Source organism: Mustela lutreola, chromosome 8 (assembly GCF_030435805.1).
Source record: "Mustela lutreola isolate mMusLut2 chromosome 8, mMusLut2.pri, whole genome shotgun sequence".
NCBI classification, from domain to species: Eukaryota; Metazoa; Chordata; class Mammalia; order Carnivora; family Mustelidae; genus Mustela; species Mustela lutreola.
The window spans coordinates 27,573,110-27,596,703 of record NC_081297.1 but is presented as its reverse complement, the minus strand read 5'-3'; the positions used below and the strand labels follow the sequence as shown (position 1 = coordinate 27,596,703).

At 43.2% G+C, this 23,594-nt stretch overlaps 1 protein-coding gene across 1 annotated transcript; it reads right to left on the bottom strand.

The window, feature by feature from the left end:
- Window positions 1–291: 291 nt before the first annotated feature.
- On the bottom strand, window positions 292–23,091 carry LOC131838275 (phytanoyl-CoA dioxygenase, peroxisomal-like). Its single transcript, XM_059184123.1, has 9 exons — window positions 22,812–23,091; window positions 19,582–19,640; window positions 12,310–12,420; window positions 11,526–11,694; window positions 7,787–7,868; window positions 6,201–6,382; window positions 3,738–3,887; window positions 2,824–2,958; window positions 292–603 (listed from the first exon to the last, which is right to left on the bottom strand). The coding sequence occupies exons 1-9, from the start codon at window positions 22,884–22,886 to the stop codon at window positions 550–552; spliced, it is 1,017 nt and encodes a 338-aa protein (XP_059040106.1). The 5' UTR covers window positions 22,887–23,091; the 3' UTR covers window positions 292–549.
- Between the last annotated feature and the right edge of the window lie 503 nt (window positions 23,092–23,594).

The following is a 23,594-nucleotide window of genomic DNA, read 5'->3' as shown; positions in this document are numbered from 1 at the left end:
GATCTGATCTTGTTTTTATAAGGAGGGTGCCTGGGTTGGAGAAGTCATGCAAGGAATCCTGTGTCAGAGCACAAGCATCTCCCTTATTTCTACTCCACAATGCCCTTCATTACATATGCCTGTGTTAGATGGTGTTCTAGATCTGAGAAATCTCTCGTGCCATGAAGTCAGGGGGTGGTGGGTTTTCCAGAAGAGGGATGCAAGAGTCCACGTATCCTGAGTTTCAAAGGATACCTTTCTGCTTGGGTAAATAGCTAACTGAATCAAAGAAACTGATTGAACACACATAAATTAGACAAGAAACACATTTATTAGCTGCGACCCCCAGTTTTCCTGAAAACAGTAATCAGCCACTGTAACATATCTTTCTCCATGAAAGCAACAGGTCTGCACACAGAACTAACCACATACCAGCAAGTACCTTATCCTCATGTCATGATTTGGAGAACAAGCGATAGAAAAGATTAGGATAGCTTGTTAAGAAAACATTTTCCCCAGGCACCTTGATTTGTTCTGTTTTCTCTCAAAGAGCTCAAGCCGACGGCTATCTCATAGGTTGATCCTCTTTCCTTTCACCAGCCGCACTTGAAATCTAAGCATATCCTGGAAATAAAACCAAGCACAGTCAGTGGATGGAACACAGGGATCTGTTCAGCATGAGACAAAGTAGATTTCTAGCATCTACCAACAGTTAAATGGAAAAACTCTGCACAGTAGTCTATCAACTGGTAAATAAACCATATTCTAAGACTTCAAATAATGTACTTGCCCACATCTAGAATAGTGTTGACCAAACTAAGAGAGCAAGTCACCAGAAGTTCAGCCTGTGTTATTTGGCACTGCTGTTGACCACCAGGTGTCTTCAACTGGCTGAACACAGTGTTTGGTCACAACAGTCCACACTGCCCCTTGTCCTGCGTTCCTTTAGACACTGCCCCATTTACAGTGATCTGCTCCTACGTGCAAGTGATGTCATGAGTTATGGCTTGATTTGGGATTTCTTTTTCCTTTGTTCTTAATAAAACAACTCAGACTTTTTTGTTTCTTGTTTATGTTTGAGCGAACAGCTAGGTCAGGTGGAAAAAACGGTTTGGGAATTAGACCTGACTCCAAAATGTACCTCTGTCACTTACATCACACAGGCCAACCTCTTGGACATTTAAGTTTCTCCCTAAGTGTGCAGAGTGAGGGGTTCCTGGGTGGCTCAGTCAGTTAAGTGTCCGACTCAGGTCATGATCTCAGGGTGTTGGGTTTGAGTCTTGTCTCAGGCTCTTCCCTCAGTGAGGAATCTGCTGGAGATTCCCTCCCTTCCCCTCCTCTCTCCCCCCTGCTTGCGTGCACTCTCTCTCGCTCAAATAAATAAAGAGATCTTAAAAAAAAAAAATGGGAATGACTGATCCACGGGGATTTGTGAAGAAAGTAAAACTAGAAATATGAAAGAGCTCTTATAACTCACAAAGGGCTATGTAGCAGAAATTAATATCATTATTCTAAGTAAAGTTGAGGAACTATATCTGCAAGACTAACATTTTCAAATAAGTACAGGTGGGGCACTTGGGTGGCTCAGTCCGTTAAGCATCGGTCTTTGGCTCAGGTCATGATCTCAAGGTTCTGGGATCCAGCCCCTCAGTAAGCTCCCCACTCAGCAGGGAGTATGCTTCTCCCTCTCCCTTTGCCTGCCTGTCGCCCTTCCTGATCTCTCTCTCTCTCAAATAAATGAAATGAATACAGAAGGCAATCACTTACTACCCCAAACATAATATATGCTTTCTTTCTGCTTTAAAATTCAGAGTGTTGCACGGAAGCCCCACTTGACAAAATATGATGCACTTTAAGCACTGGACCAAGGGAGGAGCACAGAGGGTCTACCATCTACGGTGTGCAATGAGAGCCTTTGCAGATGTGGGATAGAGTCATAGATGCTAAAGGGAGAAGGGGCAAGGGAGAAGTCAGATTCTTAAGCTGGGAAGGAGTTTCAGAAGATGACTCCTAATGGCACGGTAGCTTAGTGCTGGTGTATGGTACTCTTCAGAGTACTGGAAGGCCAGAGTTATCATGACGCTCTGTCTCCTTGGGGGTCTCCCCCATAGGAAATGCATGTATTTATGATGAGCGCAAATTAAAACATAAGATCAGCTTCTTGGTTCAGTGGCTAAAATGGACTCATTCACAAAGAAAATATGTTTATTTTTGCGTTGACTACAGTTTGTCTGGTGACCATCATCATCAGCTTTGAATGTTCTAGTTACAAAGAATTTACAAGTGATGTGTATTAAGTAGAAAGGCTACGAAATAATGTCTCTATCCCCCACGGATAAGCATCAGTGGTTTCTGAAGTCTGCTCCATGAAACTCCAGATGCCAACTAAGCCAAACAAAACCTGCTTAGGAATGGCTTTCTGGGAGTCTCCTTCGATTTGTAGATACGTCAATACTCTGCTCTATACAAATAAAGGAGGCCTATGGGTGAGAGCCCAAGCCTCTAACTTTCCTTCTGTGTGTTCAAGAAGGTAGCCTTCGTCCTTCACTTGCTCTCCTCCAGATCTGTTTTCTGTTTCCACCTGTCCATCCTGGAACAGAATAGCCTGCGTACCACAGGGTGGCCAAAGACATAAAAAAGCATGGGGTGTTCAGATGCCCCAGCTGGGGACGTGCGTACAAGCTGAAATTCCACTATAATTCTTAGTGGGTCTCAGCAATGCTTCTGCAAGGCGCTCTAAACAAAGCACGTTATACTTCTAAATTACAAGAGGTATGAGAGTTGTTAAGCATCTGAAGAAAAGAAGACAAAAAAGTCTTAACCTATCATCTCAGAAAAGCATACCTGCAGCCTGGTGTCATCTGGAAATCCATATAATTTTTTTCCTATCGGTGAAAAATCCCTCTCAGTAACTTCTTGACTGGTGCCTTTCACATCAATGTAGTGGCAGTCCGCCCCGGCGAAATGGCAGGAAATTGCCTGTAGAGAGTGACAGGGTTAATACTGGGAAAAAAACCCATTCCATTAACACCAGCTACCGAACAGGGAGATTTCCTTTAGAAAGTCAGCTATTTCACTCAGCGTTTGATTTCTAGAATGTTCCATGCTGTCCTGTATTAGTCTCTTCAGGGTTCAGGATCTCTTTTTCCCCAGGTACAGTTTAAGTCTGACTGAGAAATACAAGAGGTTTTTAGCTCCCTGCGATACTTGTTTTTAAAAAGGGCGGGGAACATAACAACATGAGTAAGAGGACTTCAACTTTTTAACATGTCAATTTTCTAGTGTGTGGATGTCCTCAAGTCCTAAACAGGAATGTGTTCCAGGGTTCTTCACCATTTTCTTAGGGAAGTTAGTTACTCAGTTGAGTTTGTGGTAGTTGTCATTTCAATGGCTATGGATCATGAAAACAAACAATAACCCACAAAAATACCTTGCAAAGGACAATAATATACACACCACCCCTTTGTAATAAAATGGACACTTTGAGTCCAATAGCATCACATACAATCTCCATCTTCTTTCTGTCTGAAGGTAAGTTGGAGGTTACTTGGTTCTCTCCATTCTTGAAAACGTTATAAGCTAATCTAAACTTAAAACTCACTTTCCTAGTTTCAGGTTAGTTCTCTTGAGGTGACTGCCTACTGAAGGGACTGCCTGCTTTGCCCAGAACATGGAATTTCTATGCAGTGGAGTCACAAACTCCATTTTTTGTTTCTAATGTATTTATCTTTGGAAAGTACAGTGATGGGAATGCATACCTTCCGGTATCCTTGAGTTCTGTTCCAACCAGATCCATGGATGAGCAAAGGATGAAAGAAAACAGTGTCTCCCTTCTCCATCACAAGATGCACTCGGGGGCAGTTTTTATCATAGTCCTGAATCCCGTAGAACATTATGTTAACTCCTCCCTAGAACACATAAGAGAAACAAGACTATATTTGAGGAACCCAATGATTAAGAATTTTGTCAATGACTCATTAGGAAAAGCAAAGGTTTTGTAAGTTCTGCCAAGAGAAAGACAAAAAAAGATTCTTCAAAGCAACTGTAAATATACAAAAACTTCTCAGACATCTGGTTGTAAAAATCATGGATTTGGGGGCCCAAATGAAGAATATGAAATTTCCACTTATCCTTCATTACTAAATTATAAATGAATATCTAGACCAACTTTGCATTTTGCAGTTAAAATGGGAGATCCCCTTTCCAGCATGAATCTGTAATCCCACTTTCCCCACATGATATTCTTCTCCCCCGTAACTTTGCCTAAATCATTCTTCTATTATTCAGGAGTACCTCTGAGAAGCAAACTGTTTTCTCAGGCCAGAAGAGAGAAAATGTTCAAGTCTCCTCAGCTCAGAAAGCACTCATGTCACAACCAGAGTAAAGAAAGAATAGTAAATTACAACACTGTGCTTTTTTAGAACTACTTCCAATGTTAGCTGTTGCTTTAAGTAATGGTTATGGGGGGAGCACAGTATCTTAGTCCCCTTCTTAGTCTGTCCCACATTCTTCTGGGGGTTGGATTCTTTCCTGCCAGACAGTGTTGGGCCTTTCATCCAGTGCCCTTCTCTCCTGGCTAGGTGCACATGTAACCTATGCAAATTCAATCTGACCTCCCACTGTTATCACTTTGTATCTGAACAGAGGATCGATCAAAGGCATTGGTCATGGTCAAGGATCAACTACCCCCACCAGGTGCTCCATCCTGAACTCCCACTGACATACTCCCACTTTCCTGCTTACCAGAGCCTGCCGGCCTTTCCATCTAATCAGCATGTGCTGCGACCCTCCAAACACACCCTTTGGCTTAAGTCAGCCGCAGCCCACTTCTGTTGCCTGCAACAAACTCCCTAAACCTCAACTCAGTTTTTCCATAATCCTCAACAGATTATGAATCTCACAATTTCAGATTTTATATCAGAATCCAGACTCAAAGATTTTCACTTGGCACTAATCCTTGTGTAAGAATTCTAACTAATTGAGACAAGTCCTAAAAGCCATATTCTTTACTTCCTACAAAAAACCCACATGCATTCTTCCCACCTGAACAACACATGCTTTTCTGGGGTTTTCAGAATTTATTGTCTGAGGCCTACAACACGCATAGTCTCCTCTCTGGTTTCTCTGCCTCTGGACTCCACACCTTCAGTATCTCCTGCTCTAGATCTCAGGATTATCATTCTTGAAGAGCCGATTTGATCTTACCATTAGTGGGCTCAAAAGCATTCAATAGTTCAATCAATAAACCATGCAACCGGCAGGCAGTGCAATACTACTCTTCCTTCCCCAGAGCCTTCCCTGGTCGCTCTAGCAGGAAGGAGATGATTCCTCCCTCGTCTTTATACTGAGATCTAGCGATCAGTGGGTAAGAATTACTTGGCAGCTGATACATGCGTCTGGTGTTGTGGGTGTTTAATCTGACCTCTGCAATGAAGCTTGATGATTTTAGATTCTACACAGTGCCTACCACAGTTCCCCCCACTGGTCAGCTTTCCAAAACTTGTTGAAAGAAAAATGATTATTCTACCTGACATCTTTGAAATTTCCCTGATCCTGGTTGCAAAACCAAAAACAATGTTTTGCTAAGAAAGGAAATCATCTCATTGTTAAAGTTCTGTATGGAATCAGATCTAAAATTAAAACAATAGAGCGCATGGGTGGTTCAGTGGTTTAAGCCTCTGCCTTTAGCTCCGGTCATGGTCTCAGGGTCCTAGGATCAAGCCCCGCATTGGGCCCTCTGCTCAGCTTCCCCCCTCTCCCTCTGCTTGCCTCTCTACCTACTTGTGACGTCTCTCTCTCTGTCAAATAAATAAATAAAATCTTCAAAAATCAATAAATAAAAATAAATCAGAACAATAAATATTCTGGTTAAGATTTACCTTCTAAGGGCACCTTGGTGGCTCAGGGAGTCAGGTATCAGACTCTGGATTTTGGGATCAGGTTATGATCTCAGGGATACAAAATCAAGCTGCATGTTGAGCTAGTGTTCACCAGAGTCTACATGTCTGTGTTCCTCCCCCTCTGCCTCTCTCGGACCAAGCCACCTCTCACAAGTATCACGAGCAAATATCACGAGTTGTCTCCCTTTATCCCTGTCTCTCTCTGTGTTTGACTCAAATAAATAAATGAATAAAATCCTAAAAAAGAAAAGGAGGGAGGAAGGAAGTGACGGAAGGAAGGAAGGAAGGAAAAAGAAAAGGAAGGAAGGAAGGGATTTTTACCTCCCACGTGGGATAACCATGTGGCTTCAGGTCGCCTTTGTGACTGCCCGGGAGCACACACAGGCAGCCATTGTTCCGGTCGATGTGCTCCATGGCTGTCCAAGCAGCAACTAGGTTATTGCTGGGCCTGATGGGGAAATAGTGCAGATCCTGGTGCAAGGGGTGGCGGGAAGTCTTCTTGCCTGAAACAGAACCTGCTATTAAACCACATTTGAACCTCAGAATTCATCTCCTCTGCCTGAAAACCAGATCAGTGTCTATCCCTTCAGAACCCAAAGAAGTGAAACCACACTACAGACAATCAGCCTGGAGAGATAAGCACCAAATTAGAATATCAAATCAACAGCGTGACTCCAGATCCTACCCTTTTTTCCTGGGTTTCTGAAAGCCAGGGATTCCCACCATTCTCTAGCAACTCATAACATGTTATGATCTCTATTGTGCTTTATTCCTTAGTAACTCTAGTTTGGGCACGGAGCCTAGCACTCAAAGAAAAGTTTTTCAATTGGAGAGTAACCAAATTTGAAATTCCCTGTTAGCCCTCTAAGTGGCTGATACAAACACTATCGAGTAACTAAATTAATAAAAGGCTTCCAAGAAGTTCTTCACAGAACTAAGAGCACTTGATGAACAGTCACTATGTAGAATCAGAGATTACAGAACCAAATTTACATGGTTCCCTGTTTTGCAGTCTGAACTTGGTACTGTTCCCCTATGCCCAACCCCGATGTTTATAAGCAAGACATCCAGGGTAGGAGAGATTTCATGGTGCTACACTACAGACTAGTCACATAAAACTCTCCTGGCCTCTTTTTCTCCAGAAAAAGTGGAAAAACAATAAAGAATTCTGAAGGACCAATTTATTACTGCTAGTAGAGTAGAATTTCTCAGCATGGACCAAGAGCTGTTGGCTTAAAAAATGCAGATTCTTGGGGGTACCTGGGTAGCTCAGTCAGTTAAGCATCTCTTGATTTCAGCTCAGGTCTTGATCTCAGGGTTATGAGTTCAAGTCCCGAGCTGGGCTCCAGGCTGGGCATGTAGCCTACTTAAAAAAAGTTTTTATTTTAGTGCAATTTCCTGGGTTTTCGCTTCAGAATCAGTTTCTCTGGGAGTGAGATCTTAGGAGCTACATTTTAGGAATCACAAGACATTTTACGTCAAGTGATGAATGTGATTTATAAGAAAGCCTTAATTTTGATTATAATAGTATCTTCAATCAGGAAAACAGAATTCACACCACCATTGGTAAGAATAGTTAACAAAGCTTAGGGATTTATTATAATGAGAATTATAATAGGAGCCTATAATATATGAATAGTCATGTTTATTAAACCAAACTTTTGAGCAGCAAGCCAGTCTTCCAGAAACCCAACAATAACCCTACAGTTAACATCTGAAATCACTCTTCTACCTCCCTATTGTTATGATGTATGCTATTTTAAGACAAGTAAAAGGACAAATATATTTAGTTATCCAAATTTAGCAATTACACACACAGCTAGATTTAGAACACCTTAAACTCTCTCTTTTCCTCTTTTTTTTCTTTTAGGAAGAGGGTTTCTCCATAACAAATAGGAACCTTTTACCAGAATCAGGAGGTTTGTTTATCAGCATTGTATGCAGGGCCATAATATCAGGTCCAGTGAAGCACTCCACATATTTCAGAATCTAAGGGAAAAGAAGAAAAAAAGTTTGATAAGAAATCCAATGCACAAAAGTGGCACAAAGTACAACTATCTATACAAGAGCCAAGATGCCTTCATTCAACACTTGGTAGGAGCACCCGGGTCGCTCAGTCAGTGAAGCTTCCAACTCTTGATTTCTGCTCAGGTCAAGATGGCACAGTCACAGGATCAAGCCCTGCACTGGGCCCTTTGTTCAGTGGGGAGTTGACTTGAGATTCTCTCCCTCTGCCCCTCCCCTCCAAACAAACAAACATATATATTTAAAAACCACTTAGTATTTTTACAACATTGCAAACAAAGCTTGAAAGCATGAAAAAGTTGCAACGGTATGTCTGCAACACTCTGAATTAAACAGGCTTTTCCAAGCCAGTTGCAACCCTAACCACTTTTTCTACAAGGGAGGCTTATGGGGGTGCCTGGGTGGCTCAGAGGGTTAAAGCCTCTGACTTCAGTTCAGGTCATGATCGCAGGGTCCTGGGATCAAGCCCTGCATCCAGCTCACTTCTCAGCGGGAAGCCTGCTTCTCTTCCTCTCTCTGCCTACTTGTCATCTCTGTCTGTCAAATAAATAAATGAATTTTTAAAAATCTAAAAAATAAAAAAAGATAGAGAGAGGCGTGTGTTTCTCTGAGAAATCAACTGCGAAAGGCAGCGATAAACCTTTCAACTGGAACTGTCCATAGTTGCCCAGTGAGCAGGCAGCTTTCTCTCTGCCCCCACCAAGATTCTCCATAAGGAGGGACCATGGGGGGCGCCTGGCTGACTCAGTAGGTAGAGCATGCAACTCTTGAGCTGGGGTTTGTGAGTTCAAGCCCCACAGCGAGCATAGAGCCTACTTAAGAAAAAAACAAGGGACCATGAGAGGCCCCAACATGTGCAATGGCCATGCGTAGCCCAGAGGAAAAGAGAAGGGCAACTGGGGTGCTACCTCTTTACCTCTAAGCCACCGAGGGAGGGGTACATGCAGAAAGGAGTCGGCGGTGTATGTCGACTACCTGCAGGGGGCTTTATGCATCAGCCCACCTAAACCACACAGCGATTCCTGAAAAGTATTGCCTCCATGGATGAATAATCCTTTAAAGTGAACACCCCACACAGATAAGCCCAAAGCTAATAAACTGCCCTTGTTTGTGGAGCCAATTCAGTGAAATTGAATCTTCAATTCTGTCTGACTCCAAAAAATGAAGCATGTTCTACTGCTTTCTCATTGTTTGATCCTGTGTAGAAGGAATATTGGCAACTTGAGCAGGAAATGCTTGAAATGAAACCAAAATCCTAGAAGTCAGGCCTCCTACTTGTTTGTTTATAAAGCATGTCAACTTTTGCAATTTCCTTAGGCCAGTATTTTCTTTCTTTCCTTTTTAAATAATCCCTAATCCCACCAGGGGGCTCAAACTCAGATCCTTGATCCCAAGGTCCCACAACTAAGCCAGCCAGGTGCCTCTGACCAGTATTTTCTAAACCTCAGTAACCCTCAAGAGCCATTTTACCATTTCCATCATACTTTACAGAGGTGCCCAATATAGGTAGCCAACAATTTTTCCAAATTAACTTACGTCTTATCCTGATTAATAATATTTCTGAGGTCCTAGGTTGGATGTGCTGGGTATTTTTTCCAATACACATTAAAATAAATACCTAATTACTAAAAGCAGGACCCACCTCCTAAAAATCATTGCATGAACCAGCAATTGCGTGGTTCAGATTTTAGAGCGGTGGGAAACCTGGATGTCCCGGTCATGCTAACTCTACCCTGTGCTGCCACTAACGTCAAGATTTTCCTCCTTGATGGATGCACAGAACTTTCATTTCCATAGCAGGACTTGAGGCTGGGAAGTCATATCCCCTCCTGTCCCCCACCCAAGGGGCTGGACTTCATAGCTGGCTTACTTGTACACAGTGTTTTTTATGCGGCAAATTTTCTTTATTTTTAAAATTATTTTAAATGTGGTTTTTTAAAAGATTTTATTTATTTGTCATATTATTTGCCAGAACAAAAAAGAAAGCAGTAGGTAGAGGGAGAAGAGGGCTCCCTACTGAGCAAGGAGCCTGATGTAGGACTCCATCCCAGGACACAGGGATCCTGACCTGAGCCCAAGGCAGGTACTTAACCAACTAAGTCACCCAGGTGTCCCATTTAAAAAAATATATTTTTTAAAGTTTTAAGTAACCTCCACAACCAGCCTAAGGTTCGAACTCACAACCCAAAGACCAAGAGCCACATGCTTGGGCCACTTGGGTGGCTCAGTCGGTTAAGCAATTGAGCCTTGGTTTCAGCTCAGGTCATGATTCCAGGGTCCAGAGATCCACCCTATGTCAGGTTCTGTGCTCAGCAGGGAGTCTACTTGAGATTTTCTCTCTCCCTCTCCCTCTGACCCTCCCCCTCCACCCACCCCTCCTCTCTAAAATTAACGCATACATCTTAAAGAAAAAAAAGTAGCATGCTTTACCAATGGATCCACCCAGGTGCCCCCATGGGCAAATACTCTAATAGCACTTGGGGTTATAATTTCTAGCATGTACTATATGCAATGTGTCCTTTAAAACCATTCTAAAGGGCGCCTGGGTGGCTCAGTGGGTTAAGCCGCTGCCTTTGGCTCAGGTCATGATCTCAGGGTCTTGGGATCGAGTCCCACATCGGGCTCTCTGCTCAGCAGGGGGCCTGCTTCCCTTCCTCTCTCTCTGCCTGCCTCTCTGCCTACTTGTGATCTCTCTCTGTCAAATAAATAAATAAAATCTTTTAAAAAAAAAACCATTCTAAATAAATCGTTCATAAACTGTGATACATTTATGCAATGGGATGTTACAAAATAATTTAAAAATATAATATAAATTAATATATAAGTGATATAGAAGGATGTGTAAGATCTACTATAAGTGTAGAAACTACACTTGTAAAGTGGACAACCCGTATGTTCCCATGTGACACAAAAGGTTGGGGGGTAGACAGATACACCTGCAGAGCCATGAGAGACTTCTAGTTGAAGATACCAGAAAGTGTGAGTGGGGCTGGAGGGTGGGAGACTTTCCTTTTCATCTTATGCCCTTCTGTACTATGTGGATATTTTTGTAAACTTGAACTACTCTTAAAAACTATTGATTTTTTAAAAAATGAGTTTAAATCTGAACACAAACTTAAACCTCTACTGACCAGTTCATTAGACAAAAAGAAACAATAAATGGATGTCCAGTGAATAGAATCTGCAGTGTCCCTCCTGTTGATATGCCCATACCCACAGTGAGACAGCCTCGTCTCTAAGGCAGAATTCCTGCCCTTCGCAACCAAGAATAATGACCAGACTCCAGAAGAGGGTTCTCCATCTGCCCCCGACTAACATTTGGAGCTCAATAAGTCATCATTTGGGGAGGGGACTATTCTGCACACGGTAGGATCTCTGGGCTCCATTAGCAGCAGCTCACCCACCCACCATGCCCACCTCTACCCTGACAGAAGCACACGGTCCCCACCGTGTGCCAACCCAACACGCTCCAGGCACCGCCAAATGTCCGCCTCCATTTGAGAACCACTGTTCACCAGCCACAAAACAGAGGGGCCAGATAAAGTGTAAGCAATTCTAGAGGCAAGCATGTAGGTGCATTATTCATTTAAAGAAAAAGAATATGCAGGAAAGTTCTCGAACCTCAGGGAGAGTGCAGTATCTGAAGAGTTCCTCATCTTCTTGGAAATCTTGGATCTTTGAAATCATCTTTTCACTTGGAGTAAATTCTGATTTTGCAATGGTTACATCTCTCATTATCATCATTCCCTGTGGTTTCACCTCCCCTTTGCAGATTCTTTCAAACTCGTTCCTAGAAAATTAAATTGGCAGATGATGTCATGACTGCAGGCTCCAGGCACCTGTCTGGCCAGTTCTGTGGAAAGAGTCTCAGAGATAGAGCAGGGGGTGTCCCTGCACCAGACTGACCTCCAGGTCAGGCTGAGTAGTTCTGAGGATGGAGAGAGAAAATGACCAGCGCAGCAGCCCCTGTCTCCTCACTGTGAGGCCGGAGCTCACTGCGGGGACTCCCCTATTCCTTAGCCTAACAGAACAGTGAGGAACCGTCTGTGCTATGGTGTACCTGAGTAATAACGGCAAATAACTTCTCTCATGCTTACCATGGGCCAGGCCCAGTTCAAAGGCATCTGTGTGTACTTCACCTTATCCAGACCTCACAACAACACTGGGGCATAAATACGATTAACATCCCCATTGTACAGGAGTAGAAAGTACATTGCTCCAGGAAACACAACAGGAAGTAGTTTGGCTAAGATGAAAGGCAGCCAGTCTGGCTCCAGAGCTCATGTCCCTAACCGCTTCCCAATGAGCCAATCACCGAAAAATACCTGAACACACATGCTAATCCTACTCACATTCCCACTGTAAACACAACATAGTTTTGTACAACAACGAAGGGTTACTGTACCGAAAGCGTTCAATATCAGCATCAGACACCAAATTTCTAATGACGAGAAACCCATTTTCTTCATAAAACTTTCTCTGTTCTAGGCTTAGAACATTATTATCCCGAGTATACCTAAAGGAGAAAAAGGAATTACAAATAAGTATAAGTGAAAAATCACCATCCAACAACATGTATCAAGAGCCTGAGAAATGTTCATACTCTTCCACCCAGCATTTCTACTTTTATTTACTCTAAGAAAATAATCTGAAATTTCTTTTTTAAACAAGTCTAGAGGGGAGGGTATCTATTTTTTTTAAGTAATCTCTATACCCAATGTGGGGCTCGAACTCACAAACCAGAGATCAAGAGTCACATGCTCTTCCCACTGAGCCAGGTAGGCCCCTAATCTGAACATTTTTAAAAAGGTTTAAATCTAAAATGTTAACTAGTATTGTTACCAATGAATAGAAGAATAATGAATTATATCTGCTCAATGGGATAGGACACAGGTCTTAGAAATGAAGAGCTTGGCGCCCCTGGGGAGCTCAGTCAAAGTTAAGCGTGGACTGGTTATTTCAGCTCAGGTCATGATCTCATAGGTCTGAGATCGAGCCCCCAAATGTTCTATGGGCTCAGTGGGGAGACTGCTTGAGAGTCTCTCCCTCAGCCTCTCCCCCAACTTGCAATGTGTGCACTTTCTCTCTTAAATAAATAAATCTTCTAAGAAAATGAAGAACATAAAATGGCATGTACAGACTTACTATAATAAAATACACTTAGATTTGTGTAAAACCAAGACACAGGGTATCTGGGTGGCTCAGTTGGTCAAGCATCTGCCTTTGGCTCAGGTCATAATCCCAGGGTCTTGGGATCGAATCCCGAATAGGACTCCCTACTCATCAGTGAATCTGCTTTTCCCTCTGCCCCTCCGCCCTGCTCCTGATCTCTCATGCGCATCTGGTCTCTCTCTCTCTCTCTCTCTCAAATAAATAAATAAGATCTTAAAAAAGGTACTTGAAAAAAATGCAAATAAATTTTAAAAACACAGTTTTTAAGTGATTGCTCCTATGTAATGGAATTGTGAATGATTTTTCTTAATTCCACTCTCTTTCAAATTTCTTCGATAATGACTATTTATGGTTGTTCAGGTAGGAGACAAATTCAATACGTTTTATACTTTAAATTGTCTAGATCATATCTTCTCAGAAGAAATCAAAGTGACAAAATCCAAGTAAGTGCATAGCATATGCACAAACTCAGATCACCCAGTCCATTCTTCCAGATTGGAAATGTGGCTCTATGAGAATACTCCATGGAGATCGATGTCTTCTTCTACAAAGGTAATTTAAGATAAACCAAAGACACTAGCTAATATAGCCTATGGCTAACTTAAATGAGGTATAACATGTCTGAATTTGAACAAAATCAGATTATACACCTCTGATATGTTTCCTCTTTCTGAAGTATAAATACATATAAATTACAGTCAACTTCAAATTTTTTCCTAGTTCTAATTAGAACTTCTCCTGGCAACACATGATTTGTATAATGAATTTATTTTTAAGAATTTATTTATCCTAGGGTGCCTGGGTGGCTCAGTGGGTTAAAGCCTCTGCCTTCGGCTCAGGTCAAGATCCTAGAGTCCTGGGATCGAGTCCCACATCGGGCTCTCTGCTCCGTGGGGAGCCTGCTTCCTCCTCTTTCTCTGCCTGCTTTCCTCTCTGCGTACTTGTGATCTCTGTCTGTCAAATAAATAAATAAAATCTTTTTTTTTTTTATTTTTTTATTTTTTTTTTTCTCTTTTTTTTTTTTTATTTTTTTTTTATTTTTTATTTTTTATAAACATATATTTTTTATATACATATATTTTTATCCCCAGGTCTGTGAATCACCAGGTTTACACACTTCACAGCACTCACCAAATCACATACCCTCCCCAATGTCCATAATCCCACCCCCTTCTCCCCAACCCCCTCCCCCCGGCAACCCTCAGTTTGTTTTGTGAGATTAAGAGTCACTTATGGTTTGTCTCCCTCCCAATCCCATCTTGTTTCATTTATTCTTCTACCCACTTAAGCCTCCATGTTGCATCACCACTTCCTCATATCAGGGAGATCATATGATAGTTGTCTTTCTCTGCTTGACTTATTTCGCTAAGCATGATACGCTCTAGTTCCATCCATGTTGTTGCAAATGGCAAGATTTCATTTCTTTTGATGGCTGCATAGTATTCCATTGTGTATATATACCACATCTTCTTGATCCATTCATCTGTTGATGGACATCTAGGTTCTTTCCATAGTTTGGCTATTGTGGACATTGCTGCTATAAACATTCGGGTGCATGTGTCCCTTTGGATCACTACATTTGTATCTTTAGGGTAAATACCCAATAGTGCAATTGCTGGGTCATAGGGCAGTTCTATTTTCAACATTTTGAGGAACCTCCATGCTGTTTTCCAGAGTGGCTGCACCAGCTTGCATTCCCACCAACAGTGTAGGAGGGTTCCCCTTTCTCCGCATCCTCGCCAGCATCTGTCATTTCCTGACTTGTTGATTTTAGCCATTCTGACTGGTGTGAGGTGATATCTCATTGTGGTTTTGATTTGTATTTCCCTGATGCCAAGTGATATGGAGCACTTTTTCATGTGTCTGTTGGCCATCTGGATGTCTTCTTTGCAGAAATGTCTGTTCATGTCTTCTGCCCATTTCTTGATTGGATTATTTGTTCTTTGGGTGTTGAGTTTGCTAAGTTCTTTATAGATTCTGGACACTAGTCCTTTATCTGATATGTCGTTTGCAAATATCTTCTCCCATTCTGTCAGTTGTCTTTTGATTTTGTTAACTGTTTCCTTTGCTGTGCAAAAGCTTTTGATCTTGATGAAATCCCAGTAGTTCATTTTCTCCCTTGCTTCCCTTGCCTTTTGCGTTGTTCCTAGGAAGATGTTGCTGCGGCAGAGGTCGAAGAGGTTGCTGCCCGTGTTCTCCTCAAGGATTTTGATGGATTCCTTTCGTACATTGAGGTCCTTCATCCATTTTGAGTCTATTTTTGTGTGTGGTGTAAGGAAATGGTCCAATTTAATTTTTCTGCATGTGGCTGTCCAATTTTCCCAGCACCATTTATTGAAAAGGCTGTCTTTTTTCCATTGGACATTCTTTCCTGCTTTGTCGAAGATTAGTTGACCATAGAGTTGAGGGTCTATTTCTGGGCTCTCTATTCTGTTCCATTGATCTATGTGTCTGTTTTTGTGCCAGTACCATGCTGTCTTGATGATGACAGCTTTGTAATAGAGCTTGAAGTCCGGAATTGTGATGCCACCAACGTTGGCTTTCTTTTTCAATATCCCTTTGGCTATTCGAGGTCTTTTCTGGTTCCATATAAATTTTAGAATTATTTGTTCCATTTCTTTGAAAAAGATGGATGGTACTTTGATAGGAATTGCATTAAATGTGTAGATTGCTTTAGGTAGCATAGACATTTTCACAATATTTATTCTTCCAATCCAGGAGCATGGAACATTTTTCCATTTCTTTGTGTCTTCCTCAATTTCTTTCATGAGTACTTTATAGTTTTCTGAGTATAGATTCTGTGTCTCTTTGGTTAGGTTTATTCCTAGGTATCTTATGGTTTTGGATGCAATTGTAAATGGGATTGACTCCTTAATATCTCTTTCTTCTGTCTTGCTGTTGGTGTAGAGAAATGCAACTGATTTCTGTGCATTGATTTTATATCCTGACACTTTACTGAATTCCTGTATAAGTTCTAGCAGTTTTGGAGTGGAGTCTTTTGGGTTTTCCACATATAGTATCATATCATCTGCGAAGAGTGATAATTTGACTTCTTCTTTGCCGATTTGGATGCCTTTAATTTCCTTTTGTTGTCTGATTGCTGAGGCTAGGACCTCTAGTACGATGTTGAATAGCAGTGGTGATAATGGACATCCCTGCCGTGTTCCTGACCTTAGCGGAAAAGCTTTCAGTTTTTCTCCATTGAGAATGATATTTGCGGTGGGTTTTTCATAGATGGCTTTGATGATATTGAGGTATGTGCCCTCTATCCCTACACTTTGAAGAGTTTTGATCAGGAAGGGATGTTGTACTTTGTGTGCACTAGAGAAGAATGTGTATTCTGTTGCTTTGGGATGAAATATTCTGAATATATCTGTGATGTCCATCTGGTCCAGTGTGTCATTTAAGGCCTTTATTTCCTTGCTGATCTTTTGCTTGGATGACCTGTCCATTTCAGTGAGGGGAATATTAAAGTCCCCTACTATTATTGTATTGTTGTTTATGTGTTTCTTTGATTTTGTTATTAATTGGTTTATATAGTTGGCTGCTCCCACGTTGGGGGCATAGATATTTAAAATTGTTAAATCTTCTTGTTGGACAGACCCTTTGAGTATGATATAGTGTCCTTCCTCATCTCTTATTACAGTCTTTGGCTTAAAATCTAATTGATCTGATATAAGGATTGCCACTCCTGCTTTCTTCTGATGTCCATTAGCATGGTAAATTCTTTTCCACCCCCTCACTTTAAATCTGGAGGTGTCTTCGGGCTTAAAATGTGTTTCTTGGAGGCAACATATAGATGGGTTTTGTTTTTTTATCCATTCTGATACCCTGTGTCTTTTGACAGGGGCATTTAGCCCATTCACATTCAGGGTAACTATTGAGAGATATGAATTTAGTGCCATTGTATTGCCTGTAAGGTGACTGTTACTGTATATGGTCTCTGTTCCTTTCTGATCTACCACTTGTAGGCTCTCTCTTTGCTTAGAGGACCCCTTTCAATATTTCCTGTAGAGCTGGTTTGGTATTTGCAAATTCTTTCAGTTGTTGTTTGTCCTGGAAGCTTTTAATCTCTCCTTCTATTTTCAATGATAGCCTAGCTGGATATAGTATTCTTGGCTGCATGTTTTTCTCGTTTAGTGCTCTGAAAATATCATGCCAGCTCTTTCTGGCCTGCCAGGTCTCTGTGGATAAGTCAGCTGCCAATCTAATATTTTTACCATTGTATGTTACAGACTTCTTTTCCCGGGCTGCTTTCAGGATTTTCTCTTTGTCATTGAGACTTGTAAATTTTACTATTATGTGACGGGGTGTGGGCCTATTCTTATTTATTTTGAGGGGCATTCTCTGAACCTCCTGAATTTTGATGCTTGTTCCCTTTGCCATATTGGGGAAATTCTCCCCAATAATTCTCTCCAGTATACCTTCTGCTCCCCTCTCACTTTCTTCTTCTTCTGGAATCCCAATTATTCTAATGTTGTTTCGTCTTATGGTGTCACTTATTTCTCGAATTCTCCCCTCGTGGTCCAGTAGCTGTTTGTCCCTCTTTTGATCAGCTTCTTTATTCTCTGTCATTTGGTCTTCTATATCGCTAATTCTTTCTTCTGCCTCATTTATCCTAGCAGTGAGAGCCTCCATTTTTGATTGCACCTCATTAATAGCTTTTTTGATTTCAACTTGGTTAGATTTTAGTTCTTTTATTTCTCCAGAAAGGGCTTTTATATCTCTCGAGAGGGTTTCTCTAATATCTTCCATGCCTTTTTCGAGCCCGGCTAGAACCTTGAGAATTGTCATTCTGAACTCTAGATCTGACATATTACCGATGTCTGTATTGATTAGGTCCCTAGCCTTCGGTACTGCCTCTTGTTCTTTTTTTTGTGGTGAATTTTTACGTCTTGTCATTTTGTCCAGATAAGAGTAAATGAAGGGGCAAGTAAAATACTAAAAGGGTGGCAACAACCCCAGGAAAATATGCTTTAGCCAAATTAGAAGAGATCCAAAATCGTGAGTGGGGAGAAAGGGGATAAAAAGAGGTTCAAAAAGGAAGAAAGAAAAAAGAAAAAAAAAAAAAAAGAAAAGAATTTTTTTTTTAAAAAAGAAAACACCTAAGAAAAATGTAAAAAAAAATATATATATATTAGATAAACTAGTAAAAAATCGTTAAAAAAGAAAAAGGTAACAGTTAAAAAAAAAAAAAATTTTACCCGAAGGCGAGAAAAAAAAAAAAAAATGAAAAAGAAAAAATTAAATTAACTGCAAGACTAAAAAAAATCACAGGAAAAAAGCCATGAGTTCCGTGCTTGGCTTTCTCCTCCTCTGGAATTCTGCTGCTCTCCTTGGTATTGAAACCGCACTCCTTGGTAGGTGAGCTTGGTCTAGGCTGGATTTCTTGTTGATCTTCTGGGGGAGGGGCCTGTTGTAGTGATTTTCAAGTGTCTTTGCCCCAGGCGGAATTACACCGCCCTTACCCGGGGCCGGGGTGAGTAATCCGCTCGGGTTTGCTTTCAGGAGCTTTTGTTCCCTGAGCGCTTTCCGTAGAGTTCCAGAGGACGGGAATACAAATGGCGGCCTCCTGGTCTCCGGCCCGGAGGAGCCGAGAGCCCAGGGCCCCACTCCTCAGTGCGCCCTCAGAGAACAGCGCCCAGTTACTCCCGTCTGCCTGACCTCCGGCCGCGCTCCGAGCTCACCGAGCCTGCGACCGGTTCAAGGTAACACGGAGCTGCGAGCTTACTGTCGGCTCTGTCTCTGTAGCCGGCTTTCCCGTTCCAATACCCGCAAGCTCTGCGACACTCAGACACCCCCGATCCTTCTGTGACCCTGCGGGACCTGAGGCCACGCTGACCCCGCGTGGGCTTCGCTCCGGTTTAGCCTCTGGAGCGATGTCCCTCCGCGGAACAGACTTTTAAAAGTCCTGATTTTGTGCGCGGTTGCTCCGCCGCTTGCCGGGAGCCGGCCCCTCCCCCCGGGGTCTATCTTCCCGTCGCTTTGGATTCACTTCTCCGCCGGTCCTACCTTTCAGAAAGTGGTTGTTTTTCTGTTTCCAGAATTGCTGTTCTTCTTCTCTTCGATCTGCCGATGGATTTTCAGGTGTTTGCAATCTTTAGATAAGCTATCTAGCTGATCTCCGGCTAGCTGAAGCAGTCTCAGCTTGCTACTTCTCCGCCATCTTGACTCCTCCTTTTTTTTTTTTTAAAGAAAAGAATTTATTCTCTGTAGAGATAGGAAGAGAGAGAGGGGGCAGGGGCAGGGGCAGGAGCAGAAGGAGAGGGTGAAGCAGATTTCCTGCTGAGCACAGAGCCTGACCCATGACTGATCGATCCCACAGCCCATGAGATCATGACCTAAGCCAAAATCAAGAGTTGGATGCTTAACCCAGTAGCCACCCAGGTGCCCCTGTGTAATGAATTTTCACCAGACAACATGAGATGTGTTTTATATCTTAATTACCACTAGGAAATGCTTTATGCACATTGTATAGTTACTAATGACAATTCGATCTACTTACTGGAATTGTGGAGGATGGAAACTGTTAGGAGAAACAGCTCCTGAAGTGGAGTGAGCTACCTAGGTAGGGAATTAAGGCAAATAAAATGAAATTGAGGAGTCAACTTTTTCTCAAAACAACAGTCTGCCCTGAATTAGCTCTCATCAGGGAAGACTGGGTTACACACATAGCTGCGGACAGGCACGCACGGTTGCTTACATCGTCTCATTTCACAGAGCCCAGAGGAGGGACTGGAAGTCCCAAGACCTTTATCACCATCCCTGCTGCCCAGAGCAGGAGAATGAGACTCACAGGGCTCAGTAACTGGGTCCCAGATCATCCAGCAGAAAATGCCTCAGGCCAGACTCGACCCATACTCTTGACTTCATAGCTTCCACTGATTTCTTCCACTTACTATTCCCTCCACTAAACTGCCAAGGAAATAAAAATTATAAGGTTTAAATCTAGCAGTACGAAGAAATGTGCTCTTCCAAAGAGAAATTGAATTTAGTGGGAATCCATTCTGAAATACAAGAAACAAACGGTTTGGCTTGTTACTCTTCAAAAAAAAAAAAAAATTCTATTAAATAAACAGTGGCTAGGCTCTAAAGCATGAGCCACATAGTTTATATAATTTTAACTTTTTAGTATAATTTTTAGTATAATTTTAACTATTTTAAGATAGAGCTAGAAATTCTTTCTAGTTTTCTATCCAGAGAACTACAGCAAATTTACTTAGCCACTTCTTAATTTTTATCATTGTTTCTTTAGCTTAAGGAGTGAGTGTAAAAATGTCATTACTCTTTAACATGTTATTTTTGTCTTGTCTTTATGTAACTGGGGACAGTATAATCCTTTTTTTTCCTAGACAAAGACTTAAAGACCTTTGTCAGCTACTAGCAAGATGTGGTGGCCAGAAGGCAATATTTCAGTCCACAATTCTTCTCCTTACCATTGTGGGTTCTGGTGGTGGTGACTGATTTCCTCAGAGAGTTTTTTCAATGATGTGGAAATGTGGCATGTCCTTACTATATAATGTTAATAAACATGATAAAAATGGGTGCAAAAAGCTATCTATACAGGATGGCTGTAATTATGTAAATGCACAGAAAAGAAACAGACCAAAACATTGACTGATAATGAGCTGTGAGAGTTGGAATTATAGGTCATATTTGTTTTTTTCTCAATGCATCTCTGCATTAAAGATGCATTGTGTTTTATGCTTTAAAACACCTGCTTTATTCCAGAACCCACATCTCTTTATAACCAGTTAAGGCTGGGAAGCGATGGCGACCTGATTTGCATGATTGTTTTTAAGCCCCAACCACACGCATGTTCACTGACTGTTTCGGCAGAGTTGTCCTATACCAGAGACCTTGACCTCGTTTGTCTATTTAAATTGAAGAGAATAAAGGGGCACCTAGGTGACTCAGTGGGTTAAAGCCTCTGCCTTCCGCTCAGGTCATGATCCCGGGGTCCTGGAACCGAGCTCTGCGTTGGGTTCTCTGCTCCGCACAGAGTCTACTTCCTCCTCTCTCTCTGCCTGCCTCCCTGCCTACTTGGGAGCTATGTCTGTCAAATAAATAAATGAAATCTTTAAAAAGAAAAAGGAGAATGAAAAGGAAAACGGCCCTTAGCCATATTTCAAGTGCTTAATAGCCACATGGGATTCCTAGTGCTGGATAGTGCTGGTGTAGAACATCTCCACCATGGCAGAAGGTTGATAGGATAATGCTCTTCTAGTCAACACAGATGAAAAAGAAGCTCTAACCTCAACACTATTAGAGAAGCACCAGCAGGATCTGAATATTTTTTTAAAAATCATTATTATTTTTTAAGTAGGCTCACTGCCCAGCATGGACCCCAATGCTGGGCTTGAAATCACATCTCTGAGATCAAGAGCTGAGCCAGAATCAAGAGAGGACTCAGGGACTGAGCCACCCAGGCACCCCAGAATTTTCATAGTAGTCACAGACTGGACTTGGAAATCTTCATTCTGGTTCCAGTTATCTCCAGTCCCCACACGTTGGTGGTTCTCACCAGTGGGCATGTATCAGAAACAAGTGAGAACAGATTGTTGGGCCCCACTCCGGAGTATGGGGAGTCCACATGAGCCTGGGAATCCGCATGTCTAACAAGTTTCCAGGGGAAGTTGTTGCTGGTCCTGGGAACACACTTTGTCAACCCCTGGTTTCGGTAATTAAATGTCTTTGGTCAAAAGTTTTAATGTCTCCGGGCCTCGGTTTCTGTGTTTTCACTGGTCAAATGAGATTACATAATCGCCTTGATCTGCGACGGGATTTTAGGTGGGCAGTGGTTCTGCTACATCATGGCTGGAAGTAAAAGTAAAATAAAAGTAAAAAGAGACATTCGTAGAAGCATTTTTAGGAAGGAGTTCAGGATCCTGCACACAGCAAAACACAGCCTAATCCCATCACTTATGGGGAAATCCCACGCAGTGTCCTCTTTGCGCCCAAAGTACCCCCTGAAAGAGAACACTTAATCGGAGCAGGAGAAACAATTCCATAAAGCATCTGACGTCCGTGTCCCGTAGTGACATTTTCCGGGATCCGACACGGGGGGCGCACACATCGCCGCCGCGAGTAACTCCGAAAGAACAACCGGGAGACATCGTATCCACTCCTGCGGGGCTCAGGGACACCCTGGCGGAGCAGCTCGCACAGCTCTCCTCAAGGAAAGAAGAGCCCGAGGGTGCGGGCCGGTGCCTCCCTCCCTCCCCGCGCCCCAGTGCGCTGCTGCCTGAGTGTCCACCGGCCCGCCCACCCCGGTGCTCCAGGCAGCCCTGCGCCCAAGTTTAGGAGCGACTGGGACTGTGCGTCGCGCGCCTCGGACTCTGGGCGGTCGGGTGACGCGCGGCCAAGTGCAGAAAACGCCACACTAGCTGAGAGCAGGCCCTCAGGAAGAACTTCCATCTCCCGGGCAAGGCAGGGAAACAGGCCCCAGGAGGGCCGCGAAGCCTGGGGCGGCGCCACAGCAGCCCCTGAGGCCGGCACTGTCACGCGGCCGCCCAGCGAGCAGGCCGGGCCCGCGGCTGGGAGCTTGGGGCTATCCGCACTGGGAACCCTCCTGCCCCGGCTCCGCTGCCTCCCCGCCCCTGGGCGCCCGGAACAGCTGACACCAACGCCGGGACGCGGGCGCGCAGGAAGGGGCAGAGTCCGCTGGGCGGCTGTGCCAAGAGCCCTGGAGGCCACCACACTTGCAGCCCAAGCCGCGCGCACCGCAAAGGATACGCCGAAGCCTGCTGAGCGCTGGCCGAGGTGTCCCAGCACGACGCGCAGGCGGGTGCCTGCATGGGACTGGTTCATGGCTCCCTCGAGGAGACGAGTCAGCCGGGCCTCAGTCTTCCCTCGGGACGGCGGGCGGGGCGCCGAGCCGAAGGGCCTGGCTGAGCGCTCGGAACTCCGGGGATTTCGCCTTGTGCGGGGATGCACGGGGCCTCAGAGTCCACGCACTGGGCCACCGAGCGGAGCGGACCTCCTCTCCGCGCTTCCAGCCCCTCCACGATCAGAGATCCTGCTGCACAAATCAGGGAAACTGGTTTTGAAGGGCTTAGCAACCCGGTGAAGGTCGGTCGCCCAATGAGAAATGAGCCAAATATGACCCACCTTCCCAAACTGTCAGTCTAGGTTATCCCATGTGTCGGTCTCTCTGCTGTCAAAGTAGCAGTTCAGATGTTCAGCCCTGGAAGTAACCTGCTGTTCAGAAAACGCGGTTTATTTACTGGGAATCCAGTGTGAAATGTTAGAAACATGTCAAGTGCTGTTCAAAAAATGCGTTTAATTTGTTGGGAATCCAGTGTGAAATATTAGAAACATATTGGCTTTCATTGAAAAGGAAAAAAAGGTACATGAAATAAACGACTTTGTGAAACGCGACTGATCCTCCTAGTCTAGTATTATTTTAAATTTCTTTAAGAACTACAAGTTCTAGGGGCGCCTGGGTGGTTCGGTGGGTTAAATCCTCTGCCTTCAGCTCTGCTGTTGTTCTCAAGGTCCTAGGATAGAGCCCTGCAT